This window comes from Cyprinodon tularosa, unplaced genomic scaffold (genome assembly GCF_016077235.1).
Source record: "Cyprinodon tularosa strain WSP-4 unplaced genomic scaffold, ASM1607723v1 ctg1112, whole genome shotgun sequence".
In the NCBI taxonomy this organism is placed as follows: domain Eukaryota; kingdom Metazoa; phylum Chordata; class Actinopteri; order Cyprinodontiformes; family Cyprinodontidae; genus Cyprinodon; species Cyprinodon tularosa.
This window is the reverse complement of record NW_024037908.1, coordinates 112,116-122,621: the sequence shown is the minus strand read 5'-3', so window position 1 is coordinate 122,621 and position 10,506 is coordinate 112,116. Positions and strand designations below refer to the sequence as shown.

The 10,506-nt window shown below is 44.1% G+C and overlaps 1 protein-coding gene across 1 annotated transcript in view; it reads left to right on the top strand.

The window, feature by feature from the left end:
* Nucleotides 1-317: 317 nt before the first annotated feature.
* The window catches only part of LOC119792249 (involucrin-like), a 40,958-nt gene continuing 30,769 nt past the window's right edge, over nt 318-10,506 (top strand). Inside the window, exon 1 of the mRNA XM_038298819.1 lies at nt 318-504. Coding sequence (XP_038154747.1) covers nt 370-504 — 135 coding nt within the window. The 5' untranslated portion in view covers nt 318-369. The remainder of the gene's footprint in view (nt 505-10,506) is intronic.

Genomic DNA, 10,506 nt, shown 5'->3' with positions numbered 1-10,506 from the left:
GATGGAGCAGTGATGGAGCAGTGATGGGGGGTGTAGCAGTGATGGAGCAGTGATGGTGGGTGGAGCAGTGATGGAGCAGTGATGGAGCAGTGATGGAGCAGTGATGGTGGGTGGAGCAGTGATGGAGCAGTGATGGAGCAGTGATGGGGGGTGTAGCAGTGATGGAGCAGTGATGGGGGGTGTAGCAGTGATGGAGCAGTGATGGAGCAGTGATGGTGGGTGGAGCAGAACATAGACCAGCTGCCAATAGAGCTCCATCCTTTCTGCTCTAATTCACCTACAGCTGAGCAGCACAGGTCGATACACCCCCCCCTCCCCCCACCTATCCCCGCCTCGCACATAAACACGCGCCGCGGCCGTGAGCTTCACATGCGTCCCTCCTCGCGCCAGCGAGTGGCCGCCTGGCTGCTCGCGCTGCCGCTCGGAGGAAGAGGAGGAGAGGACTGCGCGCGCCGCGGCCGCCTGGAGATGATTTCTTTCTGGCTGCTGTGCTGGAAGCTGCTGGTATGTTGATCCAGAACCCGGGGGTGGGGGTGGGGGGTGGGGTGGGGGGTGGGGGGATGATGATGATGATGATGATGATGATGATCGCTGCTTTTCCCGGTTTCCCGATGCGCCCTTATGTAACAGAGACCGGATCTATGAGCAAACAGCTGACTCCAACAGAGGAGGACATAGAATAGAATAGAGTAGCATAGAATGGAATAGAATATGGAAAAGAATGGAAAAGAGTAGAATAGCGCAGAATAGAATGGAATAGAGTAGAATAGAATAGAACGGAATAGAATAGAGTAGAATAAAATAGAGTAGAATAGAATACAAAAGAATAGAATGGTCAGATGGTTCTACAAGGCGTATCACCATCATTGATGGAATTCCAGCTCTAAAGTCATTTTCTGGAGGCAAAATGCAGATGAAAAAAGTCAGAGTAGTTCTGTGTATGTTTATTGGAGCAGCTCCCAACACCATCAGAATGTAGCAGATAAGCAGCTCTATGTGAAGAGGATCTGGAGGTTAGCGGAGCTAAGCCAGGTGGGGCTACCTGGAAGTGATTGGGGAAAATTAGCTCCTTGAATTGATCATCAGTGTGTGAATGGGTGAATGAATGTAAAGCGCTTTGGTCAAATCTCCTGACTTGAATAAAGGCGCTATATAAGTACAGGACATTTACCATTTACCATGATCCCAAGCTAAGTTCATTCCTTCCACCTGCTTAGCTCCGCCCAGTTTCATCTGCTCTCAACTGCTCCACCTTTTCCAGCTCCTATTTAAAATGCCTGTTTCCAGCCATCAGTGCCAGATTATTCGAGCTGAGTGTGAGAGTTATCTAGCGCAGCGGTCCCCAACCTTTTGTGCATCACAGACCGCTAAATGTCACGGACCGGCCGGGGGGTGGGGGGTGGGGGTCGGGGGGTTGGGATGGGATAAATAAGATCAAGTAAAATGATACGACTGGCATAAAATACAAACAGCATAAAAATAAAAAAACAAGCCGGTCCCATCGTGGCGTGATCGCAGACAATAACAGACAAAGTGTGCTGATGTCCAGTCTGCTCCGTAGCTTTGTTTTGTTACCGCAGAAAATCCCGCTTCGCTAAGATAGGATGTTATAGATAGGATGTTATAGATAGGATGTTATAGATAGGATGAGTCTTGAACTGAATTAACCTGAGTCAAGAGGCACAGATGCACCGACTGATGTAATTGGGAGAGAATACCCCAATTTTTTATATTTTTCAAAATAAAACATCACTCAGACTCTGATCGTCGATAAATTATATATACATTATATATATATATATATATATATATATATATATATATATATATATATATATATATATATATATATATATATATATATATATATATACATTATACTTTTTTCCGTGCGGGCCGGTACCAAATGACCGATGGACTGGTACCGGTCCGCGGCCCGGTGGTTGGGGACCGCTGATCCAGCGTACCCTGTTGTGTTTTGACTTCCTGATCCTGACCTGTTTCTGCCTCTGGATCACTCAGTTTATGTTCCAGTCTGTTCCAGTCTGTTTCTGTCTGTTCCAGTCTGTTCCAGTCTGTTCCAGTCTGTTCCAGCCTGTTCCAGTCTGTTCCAGTCTGTTCCAGTCTGTTCCAGCCTGTTCCAGTCTGTTCCAGCCTGTTCCAGTCTGTTCCAGTCTGTTCCAGTCTGTTCCAGTCTGTTCCAGTCTGTTTCTGTCTGTTCCAGTCTGTTCCAGTCTGTTTCTGTCTGTTCCAGTCTGTTCCAGTCTGTTCCAGTCTGTTTCTGTCTGTTCCAGTCTGTTCCAGTCTGTTCCAGTCTGTTTCTGTCTGTTCCAGTCTGTTCCAGTCTGTTCCAATCTGTTCCAGTCTGTTCCAGCCTGTTCCAGCCTGTTCCAGCCTGTTCCAGTCTGTTCCAGCCTGTTTCAGTCTGTTCCAGTCTGTTCCAGTCTGTCCCAGCCTGTTTGCTGATGAAGGTTCTCAGTCATCCAGGTCATAGTCATCCCGTAAAAATTCAAAAAATATCCACTGGACTTGTTTTTCAAGATTTGAAGACGTTTCTCCACCTCTCCAGGAAGCTTTCTCAATTCAAATGTCTGGATCCGCAGTGAGTTTGAGTCTTATATAGACAACGCCTTGTATCGCTTGGAAACATGCAATGGTAACCGATGAATGGGTCGTTAGTTCCATCGTTAGCCTGTAATATCTGAACCTGTCTATGATTCTAGGGGTCGGTCGTTAAAGGGGGGATTGCCATTAAGGGGGGGATTTGTCTCCTGTAATACCTGAAACCTGTCTATGATTGTTAAGGGTTGGTCGTTAAGGAGGTATTGTTCACCGACTGGGGCGGGTAGGTCCCTCGTTCCTCTGTGATGGGGTGGGGGGTTTGGTGATATCTGGAAGGGATCATGTCTATGATTGAATTGTATGTTTTTGGAAGCTGGAATCTGAGTCCACCACCTCTGTTTAAAGTTGTTTTTTCTCTCTTAACATAGATGCTTCCTTCCTCTCAAACCACCTATTTTCTTTATCCAGAATGTGGACATTCTGGTCCTCAAAAGAATGTCCTTTGTCCATAAGGTGTAGGTGTACTGCGGAGTCTTGTCCAGAGGCGGCCGCTCTTCTGTGTTGGGCCATGCGTCTGTGGAGAGGTTGTTTTGTTTCGCCAATATAAAGATCAGAGCATTCCTCGCTGCACTGAACAGCATATACCACTCCGCTCATATTCGGTCTGGGGGTTTTATCTTTAGGGTGCACTAGCCTCTGTTTAAGGGTTTGGTTTGGCTTGAAATGTACTGGGATCTTGTGTTTGGAGAAAATCCTCTTGAGCTTTTCAGACACTCCAGCAACATAAGGGATTGTGATGTTTTTGCGTTTAATTTTCCCATCGCTGTCTTCTGTTGTGTGTCTTTTGGATTTCCGTGCTGATTTGATAAAAGCCCAGTTTGGATATCCACAGTTTCTGAGAGCATCTTTGATGTGTTTCTGTTCTTTTTGCTTCCCATCTGTTTTAGTAGGGACATGTTCTGCCCGGTGTTGTAAGGTTCTGATGACTGAGAGTTTGTGTTCCAGTGGGTGGTGTGAGTCAAAAAGCAGATACTGGTCTGTGTGAGTAGGTTTCCTATACACTTCAATGTTTAGGCTTCCATCTCCTTCCATGCTCACCAGGCAGTCCAGAAAGGGTAGTTTGTTGTCCTTGGCATCCTCTCTGGTGAATTTGATGTTACGGTCAACAGAGTTGATGTGTTTGGTGAAAGCTTCCACTTCCTCTAGTTGGATTTTGACGAAAGTGTCATCCACGTATCTAAACCAGTGGCTTGGTGGTATTCCATTGAAAGTGTCTAAAGCTCTCTTTTCCATTTCTTCCATGTAAAGATTGGCTAAAATTGGTGATACTGGAGATCCCATTGCGCAGCCATGCTTCTGTCTGTAAAAATTACCTCTGAATTTGAAATAGGTTGTGGAAAGACAAAGGCCCAGTAGTGTGCAGATCTGGTCCGGAGTGAAATTAGTCCTGTTGTTTAAATCACTATCTTGTTCAAGACGTGTCCTGACTGTTTCCACTGCCTCTGTTATAGATATGCATGTGAAAAGTGAAGTAACATCAAACGATACCAGGGTTTCTCCTGGAGCCATCCTTAAATGTTTGGCTTTGTTGGCAAAGTCTTTGGAGTTTTCTATGTGATGTGGTGTGTTCCCCACCAATGGAGCTAAGATATTAGTAAGCTGTTTAGCAATGTTGTATGTTACTGAGTTAATGCTGCTGACGATGGGCCTGAGTGGTGCCCCTTCTTTGTGAATTTTTGGAAGTCCATATAAGCATGGAATTTCCTCCCCTGGATATAATCTGAAATAGGCTGTGCTGTTAATTAGCGTTATTCCGAGGGTGTCTTTCCCAAAATGGAGTGCAATATGCTGATGAAGGTTTTGGGAAAGACACCCTCGGAATAACGCGTGAGTATGAGAAATGGCTTAGGAAACTTGCAGATAATAGGAATCATCTACGTTTCAATTTAAGATGTCGACAGCAAGGTCTCATTCCCAACAGTCTAAGACTGAAGTCTACTATCAAAGGACACAGGGCAGAAGAGATTCTTAGGAATGCGCACAAAAAGCTGCTTAGTGAGAGGATTAAACAGACTCACTTCACAATTGAAGCTATCTCGCACAAAATAGATCAGATAAGGCAGAAGCTATCCAAACTTCTCCCCGAAACCTTGTTTGAAGAAGTTGCTATTTTGGTCAATAAAGCCAAGCTTTCACAACATCATAAAACAAAAGAAAGACAAAAAGCCAAATTCAAAAGATTACAACAGAAAGCAGCATTTAAACAAGAGAGCAACATGACTCAGGAGGATAACATCAAGGTTGAAGACAAGTGGGTTAAAAACCTATCTAGCAGACCACTGACAAAACCAGAGATGGATGTACTGAGTAAAGGCCTGAATTTTGCCATTGCTCCACAAGAAGTACCCATTGTGGAACTGATCACGGCCACTGAATCGGCCATCAGGAACAACAACTTGGCTGAAACGGAGGCAGAGCAACTCAGAATGAAGGTAACAGCCACCCTGTCCAGCGCCAAACCACCTCCTTCCAACCTCACACCCCAGGAAATGAAAGCCATCCCTGAGCCAGGACCAAAGCATCACCATATTACCAGCAGACAAAGGAAGATGCACCGTAGTCCTCAACACCTCAGACTACCAAGACAAAATTATCACTCTACTGAAGGACACTAATACGTATGAATCCTTGAAAAGAGATCCAACCAGCGGCTACAAAAAGAAAATAATAGACTATCTCAAACAACTTGAAAAAGACAAGGTAATTAACAGCACAGCCTATTTCAGATTATATCCAGGGGAGGAAATTCCATGCTTATATGGACTTCCAAAAATTCACAAAGAAGGGGCACCACTCAGGCCCATCGTCCGCAGCATTAACTCAGTAACATACAACATTGCTAAACAGCTTACTAATATCTTAGCTCCATTGGTGGGGAACACACCACATCACATAGAAAACTCCAAAGACTTTGCCAACAAAGCCAAACATTTAAGGATGGCTCCAGGAGAAACCCTGGTATCGTTTGATGTTACTTCACTTTTCACATGCATACCTATAACAGAGGCAGTGGAAACAGTCAGGACACGTCTTGAACAAGATAGTGATTTAAACAACAGGACTAATTTCACTCCGGACCAGATCTGCACACTACTGGGCCTTTGTCTTTCCACAACCTATTTCAAATTCAGAGGTAATTTTTACAGACAGAAGCATGGCTGCGCAATGGGATATCCAGTATCATCAATTGTAGCCAATCTTTACATGGAAGAAATGGAAAAGAGAGCTTTAGACACTTTCAATGGAATACCACCAAGCCACTGGTTTAGATACGTGGATGACACTTTCGTCAAAATCCAACTAGAGGAAGTGGAAGCTTTCACCAAACACATCAACTCTGTTGACCGTAACATCAAATTCACCAGAGAGGATGCCAAGGACAACAAACTACCCTTTCTGGACTGCCTGGTGAGCATGGAAGGAGATGGAAGCCTAAACATTGAAGTGTATAGGAAACCTACTCACACAGACCAGTATCTTCTTTTTGACTCACACCACCCACTGGAACACAAACTCTCAGTCATCAGAACCTTACAACACCGGGCAGAACATGTCCCTACTAAAACAGATGGGAAGCAAAAAGAACAGAAACACATCAAAGATGCTCTCCGAAACTGTGGATATCCAAACTGGGCTTTTATCAAATCAGCACGGAAATCCAAAAGACACGCAACAGAAGACAACGATGGGAAAATTAAACGCAAAAACATCACAATCCCTTATGTTGCTGGAGTGTCTGAAAAGCTCAAGAGGATTTTCTCCAAACACAAGATCCCAGTACATTTCAAGCCAAACCAAACCCTTAAACAGAGGCTAGTGCATCCTAAAGATAAAACCCCCAGACCGAATATGAGCGGAGTGGTATATGCTGTTCAGTGCAGCGAGGAATGCTCTGATCTTTATATTGGCGAAACAAAACAACCTCTCCACAGACGCATGGCCCAACACAGAAGAGCGGCCGCCTCTGGACAAGACTCCGCAGTACACCTACACCTTGTGGACAAAGGACATTCTTTTGAGGACCAGAATGTCCATATTCTGGAGAAAGAAAATAGGTGGTTTGAGAGGGGCGTGAAGGAAGCCATCTATGTTAAGAGAGAAAAACCAACTTTAAACAGAGGTGGTGGACTCAGATTCCAGCTTCCAAAAACATACAATTCAATCATAGACATGATCCCTTCCAGATATCACCAAACCCCCCCACCCCATCACAGAGGAACGAGGGACCTACCCGCCCCAGCCGGTGAACAATATCTCCTTAACGACCAACCCTTAACAATCATAGACAGGTTTCAGGTATTACAGGAGACAAATCCCCCCCCTTAATGGCAATCCCCCCTTTAACGACCGACCCCTAGAATCATAGACAGGTTCAGATATTACAGGCTAACGATGGAACTAACGACCCATTCATCGGTTACCATTGCATGTTTCCAAGCGATACAAGGCGTTGTCTATATAAGACTCAAACTCACTGTGGATCCAGACATTTGAATTGAGAAAGCTTCCTGGAGAGGTGGCGAAACGTCTTCAAATCTTGAAAACCAAGTCCAGTGGATATTTTTTGAATTTTTACGGGATTCCAGTCTGTTTCTGTCTTTTCCTGTGTTCGGACCACTTTTTGGACTCTGCCTGTTAACGACCTTGGATCTTTTCCTTGATCCCTGCTTGGATTTTCCCTCTGGTACCTCTGTGTCTCTCTGATCTTCTGGTCTGGACTCCGGCTTCATGCCCTGCTCTGGATTCTGCCTCTGGACTCTTCTACCTCTCCTGGTTTCCGCTCCTCAGTCTGCTCTGCCGTCTCTCCTGGAACTCTCTGAGTTGTGGAGAAATCATCCAACCAGTTCCCACTCCTTCCTCTAGACAGAACTAGGAACCAAGTTAGTGACTTACATGCTGATTACTGTTCCCCTTCTGAGTCTAGCGGTCACTAACCTGAGTATCTATCCCTACAGAGAACCCAGCAGGCTGGTCCCAGCTGACAAGCCGATCCAGAGCAGTCAATAAAGCATTTAACTTTTATTCTAACCTGTTCTGTCTGCCTGAATTCTGGATCCTATTTTCTGAAAGTTTTGTGGTCAGACTTGATTTCTAGGTAGGATGTCCATAACAAACTCTATGTTCATTAGGTTCATTAGAGGTTGAGAGTTTGATGCCGGTCCGCCCCAGCCTAAGGTTTGTTGAGTTTGTAATGATCCGCAGTTTTACATCTTAGGACACTGATGAGAGGAGCAGAGCGGTAAACCAATAACCAGCTGCTTCTGAGGTGGATCCAGAGGCAGAGAAGAAGAACTCGCTTGACCTGAACATCTGGTTGATTTTTCACCTGTCCTGAAGGAGGTTGAAGACATGGGATGGGTGTCGTTCTCATTTGAACTGATAAAGTACCGGTGCCGGTACCAGGAATTGGAGTTGGCGTTCAGCAGTACCTATTCATCCATTTTTTGAAAGAGATGATGAGTCGCTAATGGACGCTGCTAACTGACCAAAGGCAGGAATTTTAGCCTTTGATCTGAGGCTGTTGAAATGTGTGCGCTCTTCAGCCATGTTTAACCAGATGTTTCCTCAGAATGAAGTGTTCCCGCTACTTTCTGGGTACTCTGGATCACAAATACTGCAGCGACCATAATCTGCACCGCATTGTGTAATGTTGAACCCTCCTTTTACTAGCCGTGCTAACTCTGCCGCGCTAACTGTTCTCTTCTGATGCCACCCGGCTCTTATGCGTGCAATGCTACGTTCACGTCTGCCATGAAAAATCTAGCACTCTGTCAGAATCCTGCATTTTGGTGATGAAATACTGTACGTTTTGGTTTTACATGAACAGGTTGCTCCTTTCGGCACCAATGAAGGTTAATAATTCGGTAGGCATCCCTGCTAACGGTACATGGTCAGAACTTAAAAGCACTTTGACATGTCTTTGCACCGAAGGCTTGCCTTGCCGAGCATTAGCTTCCAGGAGCGATATATCCTGAAGGTTGATGATGATTGTCCTGATGACAACCAGAGGACCCTCCAGTGGTGTTTGAGGCTGTTAGAAGGAAAATGAGGGTTTTAAAGTAAATGGCTCTGCTCTGGAACTCCCAAAGCAGCGGTACCAGCTGGTCTGAAAGGTTGCTGCACCTGCAGGATGGTCATTAGAAAGGGAACAGTGACCACCCTGAGTTGGGTGGGGTTTGGTAGACCTGGATTTAGGATTGCTGGGGTGGGGGGACAGTTTGAGGATCTACCCATCTGGTCATGGCTGTAGGAAGGCCATCCTGGCAGACAAGAGGAAGGGTTTCAACTATGGCCAATTTCTATGTTATGAAAGCAGCAAAGCTGGACGTGTTCGGTATAAAATACTGATTAAATCAGAAACAGATTCTTTGGCTGCTGCTCTCTGATGATCTGGATTTCCTCCGATATAAAAAGTCAAGCTGCTTTTTTGTGCTTTTGAACTAAATGTTAGGGCATGAATTCATGTTTACAGCATCAGTCAGTGGGACCAGTCCAGGTCACTTTATCCATTAGATGATGATTTTAGCGTGAGTCGCTTTACACCTTCAGAGTTTGGAAAGATTTGAAGCTAAAGAACGAACAACTTAGAATGTTAATTGTAAGATTTATCTTTCATTCCAAACACTTTTCAAAATGTCCTCTGCTCTCCTGGTGAAGGACATGGGCGCCCATCCTTCCACTGGATCTCAGGCCATAAATCCCCACTCACCAATTCTCTGTTTTCACAAGTGATTCTGTTTTTCTCTTTTCCTTCATTCAGTCAGACGTGACGTTCTAATAAAATATCATCCAGACCTGTAGGGTCAACCCAAAGGCTAGATTCTGTGAATGATTTAAATGATGCTAACATGTAGATTCAGAGCTGATCCAAATACCTCCAGCTCAGTTCTTTTTTTCTGACTCCATGTCGCTAATTTTAGATGAAAAAAAAAAAAAAAACAGCTTAACAACGTGATGTGGCGGCTTGTTTGGTTTAAAACGTGAGCATTTTGATCTCCTCACAGTTTTCACCTCTTTGAACGATATCTGACATTAGCAGCTTTCCTCCTCTGCATCTATACTTAGCGTTACCATAGCAAAATGCTCCATCTGTCACTAGCACATGGCTGGAAACACAGCCCATAATAATCTGGATACCCACACTGCCAAAACATTGCTGCCATGGCAACAATAAGAAGGCTTTAGTTTATTCCAGTAAACATTAAGAGGTCATGAGGACTGTTTTAATCAGATGACGTGTTTCTTAGTGACAGAACATCAGCAAAGATCTAGAGTTGTTAGAGTGAATGTTTCTGTGTGGATATGGGCCTGAGAGCAATCAGAGGGATTTATTTATTTAAACGAGTCATAATAGGGCGGCCATTTCTCTAGCACCAAAAGGAGGACATCATGCAGCATATCAATAAATTATTAAGGTGTACATAAAAATCTGGTAAAGTCTAATTTATAGAACCATTCTAAGGGGTTTAAAGAGGATGTTTGTGTAGGAAAGAATATTAATGAAAAGTAAAAAAGTATTGGTCACAGTATCTGTATTCATCATTAATTCATTATGGTGTTTAAAAAGTGACCACTGAGAGAAATCTGTGGGGGACAGAATGCAACAAAGCAGAATATGTTTGGACCTAAATGTTAAAAAAGTATTTATTTAACATTCATAATAAAAAAAAGCCTAATATTTTATTTAAACAACAAATGAGATTATAAAAAAACACATTGAACTGCTTATAAAGTAGAGCTTTTTTTAAAAAGCGTTCTAGTCTTTTAGGAACTTGTCTTCAGTGTCTATGTGCGGCAGCTCTGTTTTTATGGTCGTCCCGTTAGCTGAGGGCGAGTCACTGAAAGTCTCCCGCTCCGCTTTCACGCCACAGTCTACCTTCTGCA